At 31.7% G+C, this 21,366-nt stretch overlaps 1 protein-coding gene across 22 annotated transcripts in view; it reads left to right on the forward strand.

The window, feature by feature from the left end:
• Nucleotides 1–21,366, forward strand: part of cac (cacophony) — a 503,311-nt gene that overhangs the window by 313,868 nt on the left and 168,077 nt on the right. For all 22 annotated transcript variants that reach the window (XM_067783991.1, XM_067783979.1, XM_067783982.1 and 19 more), the window contains 2 exons: nucleotides 5,590–5,925; nucleotides 16,232–16,795. In XM_067783991.1, coding sequence (XP_067640092.1) covers nucleotides 5,590–5,925; nucleotides 16,232–16,795 — 900 coding nt within the window. The remainder of the gene's footprint in view (nucleotides 1–5,589; nucleotides 5,926–16,231; nucleotides 16,796–21,366) is intronic.

A 21,366-nucleotide genomic window follows, 5' to 3' on the forward strand; every position in this document is an offset into this window, starting at 1 on the left:
GAAAATTTCACGTTGTATATTAAACGTAAAAAACGTCCCAAAACCGTTTTTGATTTTAGGTCAAAACGGCAACCGGCATCATAGCGGCCGTATTGCATAGGCAGTGTATTATCTACTATCTATATATAAATAGCTAACAAAATTTCCATACAATCAATTGACAGGCTGTTTCGCATAGTTAGCATACGTAAAATCATATAAAAGTTATATGAATCGATTCGTATGGATCAGCCGCAGTGCATAGGCCTATTTTTGTTAACAAATTTGTTTATAATTAATAGAAAAAGTTTTTTGTAAATTCGAACAAGCTCTACAATAACGAAATTTACTTTAGTGCCCAAAAGTGCAGCATCAGTAGGACCAATTATGTTAGTGCTCTAAGACACAAACCAACATATGTAACCCCGCTGAGTTCTGATTTTTAAGGCTGTCTAACTCTGTAACATATCTTGCTTTTGGAAAAATTACCTATTTGAAAAAAAAAAAAAAATAAGCCGACTGAAAAATAGCGGCATAACAGCGTAAGTTAAATCAACAATTGGAAATCTCAACCAAGCGATTTGTAAAAAAAGCTAATTTGTATATTTGTTTCTCATCCGGAAAAAGTCTAAGTGCACTTATTGCGTTTTTATATGGTACTGTTTATTCACTTCACTTATTTTTTTCGCACTTTAAGTACTTTATCTTTTTTCTTTCATTTAAAATTTGGTTAGGAAACTCTGCATTCTTTCGGTGTGAAATAACTCCCAAACGAAATAACTCCCAATGAAATAAGTCCCAATAAAAATGAAATAACTCCCAACTTTAATAAATGAAATAACTCCCAAAGAAGGAAATGAAATAACTCCCAATATTTGCCAGTTATTTCATAATGAAACCACAAATCCCAAAAAAAAATTAAATAACTCCCAAATGAAAAAAGTCCCAAAAAAATGAAATAAGTCCCAAATCAAAATTTCAAATGGTATCTTTATACTATATAATTAGTTACAGTGAGATTTGAAAAATACAGCTTATAGTTTGATTACAATTTAATATTAAAGTTACCAACAAATGCAAGAAAATACAGTGAATTGAGCAAAAATGGTGCTACCAGACTTCAAAATAGGTATTTATAAAAAACGACTCAATCTATTGTAATCACGCCTTTTTTATTCCAGATTTTCTATTTTTTTTTTGTATGAAGTAAACGTAATTTATTTTAAAAAATCGCATTTATTATGAAATTAACATAATTTATTAAAAGTAAAAAATAAAAGGAACAAGTCTGCGTAGAACACCTTCCTGCTTAAGCGGCCGAAGGCAGAATTACTGTGCATCGCGCGATTTTTTATTCCAAATTTTCTATTTTTTTGTAAAATAAATACATAGAGTTGAATGAAAAAGGTCCATTTTCCTCGTTGGTACTATTTCAACATTTTTCATTCGTTGCAACTATTTATAACATCTGGTACCACCAAGCAAGCAGTGAATTAGATAAAATGGCTGTATGCTTGTGTTCGCGGAAAGTAAACAAATAAATCATTAAATTTTACAATAATACGCAAATTTAAACAAATGAAAATAGTTGATTGTGGTTTTATAAACATTATAAAGTGTACTTATGTATAAAATTCTTGTGAAAGTGTTCGTATGTAGATAAAAAGTGATAGTTATACCATGGTAACTTTAACTACTAATTACTAGTAAATTGTTAATAACAATTAAAAATTACTTACTGATTCTCGTTGCGGAACTCCCTGATAACCTATGTGCAAAATTTCAAAGTTCCAACCCCTTTGGCTTACGAATAAAACCAATTGGTCCCTTAATGTATAGCCGACCCATAGAAACTGTTAAAAGAACGTCAAAGTTTGATGAAATTGTATTTTTAAGAAAATGAAATAACTCCCAATAAAAATGAAATAACTCCCAATGCCTGAATTACAAACAATGAAGTCCCAATAAAAATGAAATAACTCCCAAAAAAATTTTATTGGGGATTATTTCATTTGGGAGTTATTTCATTATGAAATAATTACCAGCAAAAATTATGAAATAAGTCCCAATGAATTGGGAGCTATTTCATAATGAAATAAGTCCCAATTTGTATTGAAAATATGTGGGAGTTATTTCATTTTTTTATTGGGAGTTATTGCATTTGGGAGTTATTGCATTTGGGAGTTATTTCACTGCACCCATTCTTTCTCATTACATATTTTTTTTATATTTTTATTTTATTTTTTATGAAGGTATCCTCTATTTTGTTCGAAATTTTCGTTATGTGTCACACTTACATATTACATATGTATTTATACAAAATTAAACTCGGTAAAGCGTCAATTGCATACTAATGGGTGGCGTGAAATATGCTAAATTCCTTTAGCAGATTTCTTCGTTTTTAACTAAAAGTTCGTGTTTTTTGAATTATGATACTATTGAAGTAAATGGGCGCGCCAACGGGGACCTCCCGGGTGGTGTGGAAAAAGCTATTTTTCAATTCAATTTCAAGTAATTTCACCATAATTCTATATAATTTTCATTTGATTTTACATATATTTTATATTTTTTATATAATTACATTTGAAAAGTTTGTAGAAATTTAAAGAAAATACAATCAAAAAGTACAACGTCTTAGATCAAATTCAAAATTTTAATAAAAAATTTAAGTAAGTTAGACCAGTTTGCTATATTTCCACTCACTGCTTAACTATTAACGCATTATTGCACTCCCCCAACACTGGATGCATAGACTGAGTTGAAAAAAATACAACTTGGTCGAATTTCATAATTAATGCCATACACAAAATCCTTTTTTTTTTTTAAGAACGATATGGTTCTCCAAAGGAAGTACAGGTGAGAAGCAACATCAGAGATTAAAGATTGGGCACCCTAGCTCTCAATTTAACATCAAGAGAAGCTTAAAATCGTTATTGGTTTATATCACGTTACATATTTAGTACTTATCAAAATCATCATCATCAGCGTCAACGTAATCAATATTATTAATATTATTTGGCGCTTAATCGACTGGTTGGTTTCGTTCGTTGTGTAACGCCAGTCATCACTGCTCAGCGATAATTGACGCCAGTAAGAAGCACCAAAGGAGTGCAAATCTTCTTTCACTGGTTTCTTTCCACATCAAATCATATGCACATCAATTCTTTTTAGATCATATTACATAAAATCAAATTAAATCAAACCAAGTCTTGGTAAACCATAACAAATACATCGCGTCACATGAATTTATAGCATACCACATCATATCGCAGCACAACACATTAACTTAGAGCATATCACCTGACACAACATCACATGATATCACTATTCATCACACAAAATTTCATCAAATAATAATCCTTTTATATCTTATCACATCATATCACATCACATCTCATCGCATCATTATCATCATCATTAATCAGCTATCCCTGTTTCGCGATAACTTACGTCAAATGGGAGTGCCAAGAAAAATCTAGTTTTCCTCCACGTATCTCTCCCCCCCCCCCCCCCCCCCCCCCTCCTCTGCAACTAAACTCGGTGTTTTATTTCATTTGGTAAAAATTCAATTGAATTCTCAATCCAAATAAATTCCAATTTTAAATCTCAATTCCACAACGATTTTGTAGCGGGTCGATCCCCCCTACCCCCCATAGCATTAGTCGAACACCATAACCATAAAGGACTAACTTGGCGGAGCGTCATATCGATTCACACAATCACAAATCAAGGTTCATCAACCCAAATCATATCACATCAAATCATTTAACATCACATATATATTATTTATATCTCATCATCTCATTAAAATATTGTGACGTGACAGTTTAAATCAATACATGACCCATCAAATTAAATCATATCACATCTAATGATCTCACATCACATCAGTTTACATCAAGTCATTTTCCATCAAATTAAATCATATAACATCACATATCCCATCAATTCATAACACCACACTTAAAGCAAATCACATATTACATCTCTTCAAACAATATCATCACATCGTATTGAAAGGCATCACATCCAATAACGCCCCACAAAAAATTCATTTTAAATAAGAGGATATGCGACTAAGGTGTTTTCATTCAATTTATTATGATGTTAATTGCAATTGATAAAAAACAAAATATTAGTTTGAAAGCTGGCTGAGCCTAACTAGATCATGTATCAATTATTTATTTTTTTTTTTAAGAACGTAAAGAAATATTTTAAAACAAATCTATATATGCTAATAAGCTAAATAATTCAACTCTTTTTGCAGTTTTAAAAAATTTACATAGATATTTGTATATACAAATTATAATATGTCATTAATGATCTAAATGTTAAGTACTTCGACAATCTTCAAAGTCAATCTGAATTGTATGCAAATATTTAAATAGTTGAAGGCCTTTAATAAATTTCAGTTTATTATATAATGCTAAAGTCTGAAGTTCGTCGCCGAGCGATATATTTTTGAAATCCCATATTGAACAGGAGTTTTTGACGTATTTAACGCTAACGAACTAATACTCATTTCACACAGACGGCTTATTGAATAATAAAGGCAATTTTCTACATTAATACGCTCAATCTTCCCTACAAAATTCGAATCTATTATTATTTCATTAGTAGCTAATCGAATGCCTAATGAAGTCAAAAGCACAATGCAACTCTGTTGGCAGCGTTCCGCTTCAGTTTCCGTTTCTTAGTTTTCAAAGCAAATGTCATTGTCTGCATGGCGGAACGATACAAGGTCGCCGCATCGAACAGCTGATTATAACCTTTTTTATTTGATTTGATACATCAACTACCGGCGCAGTACGATTTTGACATTTGTCCATCGAATTTACAAGCAGTTACTTCTGTGTGAAAGCAAAAAATTTACGATTTCATTAGCAGGTGAAATGAGATCATTAAGTTTCTGTGTGAAAACAGTATAAGGAGAGTACTCAATTTCGTATACATGTCAATTTTTCACAGGCATATATGTTATCTATATTTGCACCTACAATACATATGTATGTACTTACATACGTATATGCCGACGCAGCAGTAAAACTTGAAAACTTTCTTTCGGTAGAACTGTTTGAAAATGTGTATAAAAAAATCCGTTAGATGATTGGAGTATGGCGAACGGAATTACAGTTTTACTGCGGTATCACTATCACATAAATCATCATTTTTATTTTTTTATTTAAATCTTACATTTACTTAGTTATGCACCGTATCATATGTATACGTATATGTATGTATATACAAAAAATATACAAAAATTTCATATCTTCACTCATATAATATCGTATACGTAAAAAACATTTCCTGTTACACCTTTATTTAATAACTTATCTAACTAAACAATTTGTATGAATTGCATATTTAATGAATATTTTATTTTATAACGTTTCCTCTCAAAAATTTTACTTTATTTACTTTATTTTAAGCCCACTCCCTAAGCTATCTTTCAAAACAGGCACAATTAAAATACGTTAAATACCATATGTACTGTACTCCACGTTTCTATATATACTTTATTAAACAAAATATGGAATATAATTTATCAAAGAAAAACCATTTAATACTTTCTACGTTATATTTCGTTTTTTTTCTTCTAAAATGCTGCAGATACTTTATCGTTTTGGTACTATTCGGTAATTATACACTGTTAAACGTTTTCTTGGCTATCGCTGTCGATAATTTAGCGAATGCTCAAGAACTTACAGCTGCCGAAGAGGAGCAAGTCGAGGAAGATAAGGAGAAACAATTGCAAGAGCTTGAAAAAGAAATGGAAGCACTTCAAGCTGATGGTGTTCACGTGGAGAACGGTGATGGTGGATCGGCGCCGAGTAAGGCGAAAAGTAAAAAGAAAGAAGAGGAAAAAAAGGAGGACGAAGAAGTGACGGAGGGTCCAAAACCAATGTTGCCATATTCATCAATGTTTATACTATCACCGACGAACCCGTAAATACAAGATTATTTTTTTTCTGCATTGTTTACTAAATGTTTGTGTATGCGTGGGTGGTTGGAGTATAGATTTTGAATGACTGAGCATAGCCTGCATGCAGTAATATTAAGGGAAAATTTACCAGTAAACCTATTTTATTACCCTTATATTAAGTCCCTTTCACGTTTGTCCCCTCATTTCCATACGAATTTTTGACCCACGGGAAAGTATTTTTCGGTAACTTCCCGTTGAGATAGACTCTTGATACTTAGAACGGATCGAGATATATAGAAAATTTATTTTAAAATGGAAATTTTGCGATCGACTTTTAACTAACTTCTCGGTGATCCAGAAACTTGAAAATTAGAGATATATAGAAAATTTATTTTAAAATGGAAATTTTGCGATCGACTTTTAACTAACTTCTCGGTGATCCAGAAACTTGAAAATTAGCACTTGCGAGTCGATGGCACTACAATTCGAGGAAAGCAAACTACCGCCAGGTGGCAGACGAATCGAGATAAACGAAAATCCCTGAAAATCACTGATAAAACGCAGGGAACCTTGCGATCGATTTTTAAGTAACTTCCTGGTGAGCTAGAGACTTGGAACTTGGGCCGTGAGTCAGAACTCTGTGACAATGCAATATTTGATCAAAAAAATTGCGATAGGTGGCGCATGGATCGAGATATAAGAAAAATTAATTTTAATTTGGGAATCTTTCAATCCATATTTAACTAATTTCCCGTTTGCCTAGAGACTTGTAACTTAGCACATAGTTCGAGACCCGGTGACAATACAATTCATAGAAAACAAAGTTCCGTTAAGTTGCGTGCTAATTGAGATAACTACAAATCCCTGAAAAACGAGGGGAATTTTGCGTTCGATTTTTGAGTAACAATGCAACATTTGATCAAACAAATTCCGCTAGGTGGCGCATGGATCGAGATATTAGGAAATTTAATTTTAATTTGGGAATCTTTTAATCCATTTTAACTAGCTTACCGGTTACCTAGAGACTTGTAACTTAGCACATAGTTCGAGACCCGGTGACAATAGAATTTGTAGAAAACAAAGTTCCGCTAGGTGGCGTGCTAATTGAGATACCTACAAATCCTTCAAAAACGAGGGGAATTTTGCACTCGATTTTTGAGTTACTTCCCAGTGAGCTGGATATAGGAAACTTGAGCCTTAAGTCAGAGCCCGGCGACAATGCAATATTTTATAAAAAAAAAACTCCGCTAGGTGGCGCATGGATCGAGTAATTAGGAAAATTAATTTCAATTTGGGTATCCTTCTATCCATTTTTAAGTAACTTCCCGGTTACCTAGAGGCTTGTAGCTTAGCACATAGTTCGAGACCCGGTGACGATACAATTTATGGAAACCCGGTGACAGTGCAACACTTCGAGATAGTAAGAAAACAAATTTTAATTTGGGAATCTTTCATTCCATTTTTAACTAACTTCCCGGTTACCTAGAGACTTGAAACTTGGCACTTTGTTAGAGGCCTGGTGACAATACAACTTATAGAAAACAAAGTTCCGCTAGGTGGAGCGCTAGTCAAGATAACTGCAAATCCTTTAAAAACGGTGTGAATCTTGCGATCGATTTTCGAGTAACTTCCCGATGAGCTAGGACATGAAACTAGGGCCATAAGTCAGAACCCGGTGACAATGCAATATTATATCAAAAAATTCCGCTGGGTGGCGGATGGATCGAGATATTGAGAAAACTAATTTTAAATTGGGAATTTTGCAATCGATTTTTAACTAATGCCCTGGATATCTAGAGACTTGAAACCTGAAATATAGTTTAAAACTCGGTGACAGTGCAATGTTTGATCAACAAATTTGAGCTACGTAACGCACAAGTCGAACTATTCAGAAGATTGGGCCATACCTTAATGGCTAGCCTACTGAGTGTTGCAGGCGTTATAGAATTCCACCTCATTGAAGGTTCATCTCAATGCACGTCCTTGCATACTTTTAGGCGTACGCAACTTTCACCACGATTCTTTTAGACTTTCAGGCGTATGCGAATTTCCCCACGATTTTCAGCTGTGCAAATTAAGTAGCATAATTGCCAACAAGAATAATTCACAACATTCATCCTTTTTGTCCAACTCACCTGCTCTTCCAATATCAAGAACATCGAACAGCTATAATAATTCACCGATTTATATGTAGCACACATACATCTTTCTACAGTCATCTAAGCTGAATATAGATATAGACGTAGTACGTCCGAGCAACGCCAAAGAACAGGTAGCTATTTTGAACAAATAAATATGGATAAGAATTTTCACTTAGGAATTACTTAAATTTCTAATCAAAGTTGCAATTGCCTTTTTGTAGGCAGTACTAGAAATTTAAAATAAAAACATAATAAACAAATTTTAAGGACTAACTTTATATAAATGGACCAAAAAATAGAAGGTAATTTTTCCTTTAATACAGACATAGTCTTGTTGAATTATGACTAAAAACCTTATCAATAGGTCTGGTAAAAGAATTTTGGGCCACCGCCACCGTGGTGTGGTGGTAGCGTGCTCCGCCTGCCACACCGTATGCCCTGGGTTCACACCCCGAGCAAAGTAACATCAAAATTTTAGAAATAAGGTTTTTCAATTAGAAGAAAATTTTTCTAAGCGGGGTCGCCCCTCGGCAGTGTTTGGCAAGCGCTCCGGGTGTATTTCTGCCATGAAAAGCTCTCAGTGAAAACTCATCTGCCTTGCAGATGCCGTTCGGAGTCGGCATAAAACATGTAGGTCCGGTCCGGCCAATTTGTAGGGAAAATGAAGAGGAGCACGACGCAAATTGGAAGAGAAGCTCGGCCTTATATCTCTTCGGAGGTTATCGCGCCTTACATTTATTTTTTTTTTTTAGTCCTTAATATTTTTGTATCATCTTTTTATTATGCTTTCGATCAGTAGGAGAGAGAGACGAGTTACTTTCCGCGACGTGTATGTAGCTTTATCAATCTAACATATGAAGAAAATATTCCAACAAATATTTTACAGTAGATTCGCTTTAAAACAAACTTCTAAGCCATAAAAGTCATCAATACAGTTTTGAGGTTAACGTTTTTTAAACGGTTTTATTTAGCTTGCCTTGACTTGGCTGGCCGGCACGAATTTGTAATTGAAATTTAAGTAACTTCCTGATAAGCTACAAGGTTGAAACTTGGAATATGGTTCAGAACCCGATGACAATGCAATAATAAGAAGAAAAAACTCCGATAGGTGGCGCATGGATCGAAATATTTCAAAAAATCGTATTTGTGGGCCGATTTGGCTCATATTTGGAACACATAATACATACATGAATAGAAAGCGAGCTATGAAAATATCACCGATAGGTGGCGCAAGGATCGAGATATGCAAAAAATCGTATTTGTTTTCCGATTTGGCTCATATTTGGAACACATAATACATACATGAATAGAAAACGGTCTGTGAAAAATCGCCGCTAGGTGGCGCAAGGATCGAGATATTCAAAAAATCGTATTTGTGGTCCGATTTGGTCCATATTTGGAACACATAATACATACATGAATAGAAGGCGACTTATGATGTCCGATTTGGCTCATATTGGGAACAAATATTACATACAGTCCGGTAGAAGTGACATCAAAATATTTTGTAGTTCGAGGAGGGACAAGCATACGTGGCGCAGAGTCGAGTAAAGTCTTTCGGAGGATTATGTATTGAGGACTTAGATTGTAACAAATAGTCAGGAAAGAGTCCTTGTAATAATGAGTCACTAAATGAACTAAATAGAATGAGAAATAATAGGCAATTAAATAAAGACTAAAAACTGGAAAATAAAATAATTCAAACAAATTTATTAAGTTAAACGGTTTTATTGAAAACAATACTTACCTAAAGTAATAATAATACTAAAAGCTAGAAAATAATTAGGTAGGTCCTAGTCATCACACTCGTCATCAATCTAGGGCGTCAATCAGACAACTAAATAAAAGCGTTGGGCGCGTGAAATTTCTAAAAATGTGAGGCGTAGCATAACCTTATTAAGGTTCAGTTAGTCTTATGTATGACTATCAATAGAAATTTGACTCGTCCAACGCTTTTATTTAATTGTCTGATCAACGCCCTAGATTGGTGAGGAGTGTGATGACTAGTAGCTAGGACCTACCTAATTATTTTCTAGCTTTTAGTATTATTATTACTTCATGTAAGTATTGTTTTCATTAAAACCGTTTTACTTAAAATTTTTTTAAAATTATTTTATTCTAATTTTAAATAAATATGAAGATCGCTGAAAGATGGCACTCAAAGAAGCAAAACGCGTAAAAAGAAAACGAAAACTTTGTTTTTGTCCCTATTTTAAAGAATACATAAGATAAATTTGAAACATTGGACCAAAAAAATAAATCCAAATATGGAAATGTAAAACATCTTATAGAAATTATAATCGCCCACTGTTTGTGAAAATTCGCCCTTGGGTAAAGTAAGTAAACAACAACTGACAAGACTAAAAATCAAAAATTATTCTTGACCTACACATATTTTACTTTCAAGTGTATTTCTTACTTATTAGTTCTGATAACTGATACTAGGAGCTTAAATTCAAAATCATTCTAAATACGAAATAATTGTAGAGCGTGACAGTTTCTCAAATTCCATTCTACTCGCACGAAAAACAAAAATACAAATGTTTGTGAGCCTTAATTAGATGCCGTGTGGAGAACATATAATGTACAAAATATCATATTGATACTATCGATTGTTCAATATTATTAGTTAATATGATACTACAAGGATTACAAACAAAAGAAGCAAGAAGCAATAGTCTTACAGTTGAAAAGTTAAGAGATATTTTAAAATATATCTTAAAAGTAATAAATCAGCTCTTGGAAAAATTGGCGGGTAATATGGTATACCGTGTCGGTTAATGTGGTATAGTATACCACAATACCCACACATCGTACCCTTAGATAATAAGAAAGCAGTTTTACATTGAAAAGCAACAATTTATTTAAAAAACTGAAAAACTAAAAACGAAATGTTTTTAAACCTCAAAAAATCGTCTTGACTTTTAGATAAATTCAATTAATTAAGCCTGTCAGATAACTAATTACAAGGAAACGCAAATAAAAATTTTAGTTCATTTCAAATTTAAAATTAAATAAGCTGGACTGTTTCAGAAAAGTATCATAGTCTTATTTACATGAAACACAAAGAAAAATAGCACTACGGTTGGGAATACACTTTTCATGGGCCCAAATTTGTTCGCACTGTAGGCAAGATATCCATGGCCAAATAATAGCATCATCTCCAAAAACTTTTCGGCAATAGTTGCATGAGGTTTCTTGGTGGAATGTTTGGAAACTCTTCACTACCACTTGAATCTGCAAACGATATAGCAGGAATGCTTTTTTGTTGTATTTTTTTAGCAGGTTGATTAACTGAGGCCTTCCGCTTTTTGTTAATCGTAGCATGCTTTGTTGCAAATTATTTTTATAAGGTATGTGAAGGCACTGATATTCCGGTTTCGTCCAAGTTCCAAATAGCCCAAAGACCTGACATCTGCACGTGTTAGTCTCCAACACTCCGCTGCCATCTCTAACAAATATTTGACCAAGTCTACCTCAATTTCTGCAGTTGAAATTGGAGCCCGCCCCAGTTTATCTCCAATAATTCATCGATGGGTTTCTCACTTCTTGACATGCGCTGCAAAGTAGTATGAGGGACATTGAAGATTTTGAAGACAAAAGAATACCCATTTCTCCTTTCCTTACTGTTTGTATAGCTTTTTTCATATCCTCTGCTCTCCGTTTTCGTATTTCACCTTTTTTCGGCATGTTTGTTATCGGAAGGGTTATTTGGTAAACTATTCCACAATAGCCGACGTCGAGTTGTATCATATAATTTTTAAATAAATAATTAAACACAAATATATGCAAAATATTGCATTAACAGTTCACTAATTCAATACTCACACATTACTTACCGATTAACGAATGTAGTTTAAAATTGTTAAAGTTTTTGTAAAAAATCGTTTTATCTGATCAAGAAAAAAAGTCAACCGCACAACCACGCACATTCATTACAACTGACTCACAACAATGCCTACAAAGCACGAGCACAATCATGCTTTGCTTTTATTCTGAGAACGCCGAGCTATTTGGATAGGTCCCGCTAAGTTCACATTTATAGTTTCCGAGAAAAGCTGGTGTACCACATTACCCGCCTATACCACAATACCCGCAGTTACTCTACCAATCAAGGGTAGACTACATACCATTCTAACTTTAGTTAAACTCGTCCCTAATATAAGATCAATAGTTGTATGATGTATTGAAGTCCTTCAGGCTTTTACTGCAGAGTTGCATGTGTGCGTGGATGAGTGTAACGAAATAAATGTCAGATATTTTACTAGGCTAAATTTTAACAAGTAGGTATGAAATAATTAAATATGCTCATTATGGTATACTTTAAAGAATTAGTTCTTTTTATAAATTTAAATTTATTGTTATATATAGAAAATATTACTGATCATATTTAACACAAATAATAGCATTTGGACAAAACTCGTTGGTGGATTTTTGCATTAGCATTGGACCACTCAATTAGTAAAAAAAAACACCGAAAAAAAATGTATCCAGCAAAATCTACAAATTGGATTTGGTGTTCTGTAAATTAACAAATATTGGGTAGTATTGTGGTCAGTTCAACTAAGTTCGTGGTCAAGAGAACAAATATGTTTTGTCATCTCAAGCTGTTGGTCTGAACTCAGTAAAAATGACAGATTCTCAAACAATCCTACTGATTTTTATTTTAAAAGAACCGACTTTATTGGTCAGCGAACAACTGTCATTATTATGCAAATGCATCAGCTAATTTTGGCACTACAGAAATTTCTTTTATATTAACAGTCTTCAGTGTTATTTTAATCTTAACGGAAATCTGTTATTTTAACAGTTTTCCCTAATATTCTTAGGTTGCCTATGGTTAAAGTGAGCTTAAATATAAAACTTTTTTTACTACGGATGTATAGGACGAAACCAAATTTGGTTAAAATTTAGAGTATATATACCAGTCTTCGTGAAAATGGTTGCGCGAAATTGGGCTTCAATTTTAAACCAAGCAGTCTAAAAATGCATTAAAGAAAAAATCTCAAATACGGCGGCAATGTTTCGAAACAACGAAGTTCAATAAAAACTACTACAACTATTTTTGTGTTCGCTATTGAGAGTTTTCTACTGATTCTACTCCATAAGGTAAAAAGCATGGGTTTCTTTTGTTATATATCCTCTCTAAACTTGCGAAAGGTTAACTCGAAAAAAAAATTGGGTATAAATGTCAGATTACAGTTTCGTTACGGTGACGATTGAAAATCATCGCTATTGCCAAGTGACAGTCCAAAAATCACAATATCTGATTGCTCTTGAAAAATAGTGTTGATAACGACATGGTGCTCTTAATTATAGAATTGATCCATATGCCTTAAGTTAGTAATAGTAACAGTCTTCCAAATTTGAAACAGAGATAGTTTTTTTATAACATTTCCTGGCGTTGGACACAATTTTTTTTTTTTTTTTTTTAACAAAAGTCTTTGATATCGCCTGGTTTGCCCAAAGCTAATGTATACTTTTAGATATTATAGCTAAGTATTATATACGCAAGTTACTTATGTGCTTTTCATAATTATAACAACAAAGAACATAATAAATTTTAGCTTATTTTCGTACAGTTGATAAGTCTTAATTAAAACAAAGAACACCGCCAACACTCTCTAACTAAACTGTGTAAATCGTGGTTTCAAAATTCAAATTTTAAAATATATATGCATAAATGATAGCCCTATTAGCGCTTGTTTCAGGTTTTTATTAAGCTTGTACCTACTCGGTATATGACAAATTAATTCTTTACGCGAATAAACGAAGAGCAAATGATTTACTATTCACAGCATTACACATCTTTTTGCTACATCACTGAAATTACTATTTGTTCGTAAGAATGCTGCACGTAGCGTGAAAGCGGTTAAAACTTAGTTCTTAAATATTTCGGAAATGGAGAAGGTAATTCTTATTTTGTGTAGCTATTTACGCAGCTAAGTATTGAAGTTGTTTCAAGAAATTTTATCAGTTCAGTAAATTTGAGATTGGTTTTTTTCCAAAATTTAAGACTTTGGTATTTTATAATATGTACAGATAGTGTACCAGTAGCCTTTAGGGTCCTAAAAACACTGGGTCTCAGAAAACGGTTTGTATCTGTAATTATATGTTTTGCGTTTGTAATATTTCGGTTGCATTAGTTTCGTCTTCGAATTTCACGATCAATCTGAGCAGCTCGTCGCAGCTTAAAAAGTTTAATCTCAAAAGCTGTTCAGTACTCTTTATGAGCATTGTACAAAGGTGCAAACAATTTCTTTTTGATATTTTTTGAAAAAAAAATTATTTGAGTTTTCTAACTGAAACTATGCCAACCAAACTTAAAAGCGTTTTCGAAAAATTCGAAAGTTCCATGGCATATATCCTAAACAATTTCTGTCCAACAAAGTAAAAGTGATAGAATTCCCTCAAAATTTGCAATGATTTTTGGCTAAACTTATGTAAATTTCATCTCGAAGTAGTGGTGAAGAAAACTATTCCAAAAATTGAATTTAAATTTTAATAATAATAATAAAAAATATAAAAAATGGATGTTGCTTCGGTCAGGACTTGAACCCATCACACCACTGCGACTTGCTATTCACATCTGTCAATACACCGAACAACAGCGTTGACTCCAAAATTTGTTTTGATAACAATCTGTAAAGTGTATTACTGTACACTTACACTAAATTCTTCACATTGCACTATTTTGGTGTTAAATTTGAAAGTAAACAAAAATTTGTTTTTGTATTACTCCGAAAAGTGTTAACACTATAGTTTACTTTTGTGTGTATCTAATTCGCGAAGTGGTAAAAAATTAAAAGAAAAACGATTTTTTTTAATTTAGCTTTATTAAACTTTCCAAATTTTCTTACATATTTCGTACCTTTTGTAAATATAGTGGTAGTTGGATTTTATATGGTATTTTGCAATGTAACAAAACCCCCGTTTATATGTTGCTACAATTATGAAAAGCACTATATTATGGCAAACAAAAACATCGCAAAAAAAAAAACAATTTCCTCAAAACAAAGAATATATGTATGAACTTGTTTAGAGGAAACTGGAACTTTTTCAAAAAAAAAAAATTTAAAAGCAAAGGAAACTGTTTTTTTTTTTTTTTTGCTTATGTTATTATTAAGTTATGCTTTAAAGATATCTACATACATATAAGTATTTATAACAGTGGAGCACTCGAGAGCTTCGTAGAGCTTCGAAAAACTATTCGGCGTTCATCTACACGTCGAGTGAGCGCAGCAGATTCAATAAAGCAAACAGTCAATCAGTTTTTATATATTAAGCATTAAACATCTCAGGAGTGAATTATATGCTCAAACATTCACCATGTAAACACATGATGTACCAAAAAAAGTTGTGTCTTTATTCGAAGCTCTGCCAGCGTTGTGCACCACTGATTCATAATCAAAAGTTTTATGTACCAATAAATTTTAATAATTATCTATTTTCCACCAATTAACAACATATTTCTAACAAATACCCATACAAAATTTTTTCTCTTACTTTTTTCTTTCATTTCGTTTTATTTTTAATTTTTACGAATTTATTTTATTATACATTTCACGCAATTACAAAACGCATGTAACGCATTGCAAAACGCTTAACATTCACAACAACCATCAAAATCATGTCATACGATAAAAAAAAATACGCAAATCATCAACAACGCAATTCAACCAAATGCTCAAAAAAAAAAAATATGGCCACCAAAAACAACTACAAAACTTCACTGCACTGCGCTTATGCAACAAACCATCAATTGAAACCAAAAAATAAAAAAAATAAAATCAATTTTAAATGATAAATTTGGAAAAACGCACAATATGCAAAAAAAAATTCTAACAAAATATGGATTCAACAAAATTATGCAAAACAAAAATTTAATTTGAAATTAATTAAAAAAAAAAAAAATTATGAACAAACTTTGTACTGTTACCCACAAAAAAAAAAATAATAATAATAACATAAAAAATATTGGAACATCAACCGAAAATAATATTGATAACAAAAAAATATATTTGCGCAAAATGCAAAATATCAAATGCTTTTGCGTATTTGGAAAATGGAAACGTTTTGTTTGTATTTTTTTCGAAAATATGTCAACAAACAAAATTTTTTAATTTGCAAAACAAATAAAAAACAAAAACCTAAAATAAACAATCTATATATACATATATATATATAGTATACGCCAAGGCGCACATTGGGTTGTCAATTTGCGATATTTTGATTTTTTCATAATGATCGTCATCTCATTGTCATCGATAGCGTTAGCAGCCGAAGATCCTGTTCGTGAGCATTCGCCACGAAATAAAATCTTAAATTATTTCGATTATGCATTTACCGGCGTATTCACAATAGAAATGTTACTAAAAATTGTAGATTTAGGCGTTATATTACATCCAGGCAGCTATTTAAGAGAATTCTGGAATATTATGGATGCTGTGGTCGTTGTATGCGCTGCTGTTAGTTTCGGTTTCGATATGAGCGGTAGCAGCGCTGGACAAAATTTATCAACAATCAAATCATTGCGCGTATTACGCGTCCTACGACCATTAAAAACAATTAAACGTGTACCAAAATTGAAAGCCGTCTTCGATTGCGTAGTGAATTCATTAAAAAATGTTGTTAACATTCTAATCGTGTACATATTATTTCAATTTATATTTTCCGTAATTGGTGTACAATTATTCAATGGGAAATTTTTTCATTGTACGGACGAAAGTAAACATACTTCCGAAGAGTGCCAGTAAGTACACAAACTGAGATTATAAAAATATATTTTAATTTTTTTCCACTTAAAAGTTTGTTAATTCTTCATTTTAACTTTTAGAAAAAAAAATATGTATAATTACCAGTGTTTAAAAATACTAATTACTCTGGAGCTTTTTTGCTCTTGCTCTGGCCCTGAACACAACAGAGCACAGAGCAGAGCCATAGCATAAAAAAGTGGCAGTATAGAAAATAATAATTTTCTATATAATTTAGAATAATTTATTTAATTATAAATTAATAAGTAATTTAAATTTATTTTTTAAAAAGATATTTTTGATGACTCAAATATTTTCATTTTTTGATAATAAAAAATAACTAATATAATAAGAATAAATTTAAAATTTATTTTTTAAAAAGATATTTTTGATGACTCAAATATTTTCATTTTTTGATAATAAAAAATAACTAATATAATAAGAATAAATTTAAAATATAACAAGTATATTTGTTATAAGTAGATAACTCTACAGCAGCATTGCTTATGCTCCCTGCGCATTGAGCTACATCGTGTTTTAAATCGGAGCAAAAAGCAAAATAAAAACTGCGAACGTTGTGCTATTTACAGTCGAGCGATAAATATATAAAATAAATTAAAATGTATTGCTATTTACACTACAACAACTTGCAAAGCAACGTGGGAGCAGATGTGATTGTGGCAATAATAATAACAACAAAAACAAGAACCAAATTTTATTTTTACTATCGCTACAAATAGAATTTCGTATAAAGCTTTGGTTCTCTCATTTTCTCCGATCTTAAACACGACGCAGCTCACAGCAGAGTCTAAGAAATGCTGTTGTTGTTATTGTTGTAACAATTTTTTATGCTCCCGTTCTGCTTTATGCTCTGTTCATATTCAGAGTCGGAGCTGTAGCAGAGCATAATTTTCGTTGCTACTGCTACTCTGGTGTAGCAAATGCAAGCACTGGTTATTACATACTATTTCTTTATTTCAAAGAAATTGTTTTAATTTTTTTATTATTAGTTGTTTATTTTTTAAATTTTTTCAAAAATTTTTTTTTTTTAGTTTCTAGTTAGTTTGAAATGTTTAAACCTATTTGTGTTATTCTTATACTATCGTAAATTCAGTTTGTTATGTGCGTCAAAAAGATTCTTAATGTTTTTGCATATTTTTAAAACAAACAAAAAATATAGAAAAACAATATATGTGTTTTAATATAGTAGTATGTCTACAATCACCCATACTTAGAAGAATATATATATCAACATGCCTTATAACACAGAAATATACTCTAACACTAATAAATTCAAATAATTAGTGACTTACCAACAGAATATTTTTTTTTAGTTCAACCTTTTTCTATACTACATACTCTCCTTTACCACCTTATGACTAGCATAAGTAGTTTTCAGTTATTCATTTCACTAAAATTGAAAAGAGATACGGTTAAAAAATTTGAAATTGCTATGTTTTCAAAAAATAGTTTAGTATTAAATGTATATTCTATGTAGTCGTGTTGCTCATAGTTCCTTATATTAATGTACGCCTAAGAAAAGCTAGAAATGTACCCATCTATTGCATTGACTATTTCTGAAATTTTTTCTGAAATTACTTATGTACATAAAGTACAATATTAAATTTTCAACGTGTTCCATAGAAAATATACAATTTAGTTTGAAAAAACTGCACACATTCCGATTTTATTATGTTGCTAAATCCCTTCTAGCTGTTCTTGAAATCAAATAGCCATAGTTTTGTTATTGTAATTAATTATGTGTTTTCAATAGATCTTTCTATGGTTAGTTCAATAAAAACTGTTAGATGTAAAGACTTCAGTTTTTATTACATTAATTATTAGTATTCAGCTAGAAATGATTCAATCTTCATATTTCAATTCAAGGTTAAATATACATATATAAAGTACTTTTTTGAAAATTTTATATTGCATTGATTCAGCAAGTATCGTTGCGAATTTAACAAGTTCTCGATAACTCTCCGCCTTTTGTTATCATTCGAATTACAGAACTATCGAATAAATGCACTCAAATGTTCTGTATATATGCGCTTAATTTGCAGTACTACTATGTTAGTAGAACTTCACAATGTATTCGCGTACTTCACTTATAGCGTTTTAAAATCAAACTCATTGAATCCTTAGCTGCGCTGCTTTTGTACACTCAGTTGCATCGTTCGCCTATTTCTCCAATTGTCTAAACTTTACGCAAACAGCCTGCTCAATTGGTTGCTTGTTTGTTTCTCTCGTATCTCTGCATCTGATATTCGCGGTTGCATTTTATGCACATGTGTATAGTTTATCTTTATTGTGGTTAACATTTCTCTATGCTCTTAGCTGATATGTACTTGTATGCATAGCTGTCTCGTATGCTAATAATGCTGTTGCGGTTGCGCAGAATTTACTTACCGATATATCGAAAATGCTAAAATGTGCCGCAATGTGATTCTTTAGTGAAGGCGTCAAAATAATGTAGGCAGTAAAATATATTATGCATGCCCTTAATGAGTGCGGATAGCAACCGAATTCTTCCTCTAGAGACTCATTATGAATGAAATCTGTACAAACGCTCATATTCAAATATTATATAGTAAAATAATAAAGAATTAGACAGAAACGATTTGCTTAGTTTATGCGTTCGTCATAAAATTAGTGAAAGACGTCATTCTAAGCAACGAAGCCTGCATAAATTCTATTCAAGGAACTGTTGATTTTGAGAATAAAGATTATTCTGTTTTTACCTACACTTCGTCGAATACGTCCCTTTCCTACTCTTTTTTATACCCTTACAAGTAATGTTCGAAAAGGGCTGCTTGTGCCCTTACGAATAATGTCGGAGAGATCCTTTTCGTACCTCTACAATACTATCCGAACAGGTATTCTTACTGACTTTATTAATATTTTAAACCTTCATACAATATTTTTACGCTCCTTTCCTTTATCTGTTGCGTTAGCTGTTCGTCTGCGGAACTACTTCGCCGAATCTCTTTTTTAAAGTTATTATTTCTTTTTTTATAGAGCTTCTGTCGAGTTCCCAAATTAAGTGTATCTTCTAACTTCTGAATAAGGCGAGTATATTCGTTTAAAGAAAATAGCCCTTTAATTTGATTTATTAGCCTCAAAGGCTTAATTTCCCTATATTTATGGCTTTAAAAATTCCATTGAAACAACCAATGCGTTTATATAATTTTTTAATCTAAACCACCCTACTGATTCAATGCAATATTTCTATAATTTAAAGTTACCTTCGTCTCAGCAAAGAGTACGAAATTATCTAAACTTTATTAAAATTAAAAAAACCGGCTAATATTAGTCAAGTATGAATATTTAGGGTAAAAAGTGATCTAACTATAGGAAAATTATTCAAGTTTTGAGTATAGAAATTCATTTGAGTAACTTAAAGTTATTGAAAATACGAGTTTAATGTGAAAACCAAAGGATATATTTGAATACTTTTAAAGCCTTAAGACCAATTAAATTATTAATAACGATGTAGGCACACTATTCAAATAAACACTGAACTAATGATGCAAAACCAAACATTCAGATGTATACCGAATAAAATCAAACGTGCAATAAAAGTTAAAATTTCCCAAAAAATTCAATGACAGGAACAAATTATGTAATGTAAAGGAAATTAGAAACAGAGCTGGACGATAGAGATTACGAAAACAAACCCATTACGATTACGTTTTGGTATGTCAACTCAATTAATCACTTCATATTATATAAGTCGATTATTTTTTTTACAATTTACGATTTAATTGTATAGTTATTTTATATTTAGTAAATCGATTAATTGAAATTTAGTCTTAAAAATATTTTCAATAATTATTAAAGAGCGCCAAAAAATTATCAAAAATCATATCATAAACATATTTTAAGAGACCGCTCGTCGAGTAAATTGATTTAATTGCTCATCTCCATGCATGCACTGCAGATTGAACTTTTAGTTCACGTGGGAAAATAATTTGACACTCGTCCACTTCAAAAAAATCTTTCACAAACAAAGGCAAAATATGACGATTTAATTCATTCAAAAAAATAGAGTATAACTGTCAAGTTCTAGAATTAAAGAAGACTGCAGGGAAAAGAACTATTTACTCATCCTGCGTAGCCTCTCTTGTGAAGCCTTTTGCTTTTCAAACACGGCTCGACAATGACTCAAAATAAGTCGCCTTTGAGTATTCGACTAATCGATAGCTTCAAAAAAAATCCAATTAATCGCAACTAATTGTTATTGGCTCACGGTTAATCATATCACTAATTAATGGCTTGTTTTCTATATTTTGGCCATCCCTAAATACGTAATCGCTGCTTAAATTCTCAATCGAAGAAATTTATCTCTAAAAGTAAGTGCGTTTTTTGTTTGCAATTGCGATTGTTGCTATTGTAACTCAGGTTTCCCCCAAAAAAACCCCTTGCGGTAATATAAATAAGAAAGGTTTAACGAAATAATCTTTACCTACCAGCTCTGAGCAAAAGATAGTTTACTCAACAGAATTTATTGATTTTGTATCAATAAATTGGATTAAGTTCACTCATTTTTATGTTTAACCCAAAAGGTCTA

Source organism: Eurosta solidaginis, chromosome 4 (assembly GCF_040869045.1).
Source record: "Eurosta solidaginis isolate ZX-2024a chromosome 4, ASM4086904v1, whole genome shotgun sequence".
Classification (NCBI taxonomy): domain Eukaryota; kingdom Metazoa; phylum Arthropoda; class Insecta; order Diptera; family Tephritidae; genus Eurosta; species Eurosta solidaginis.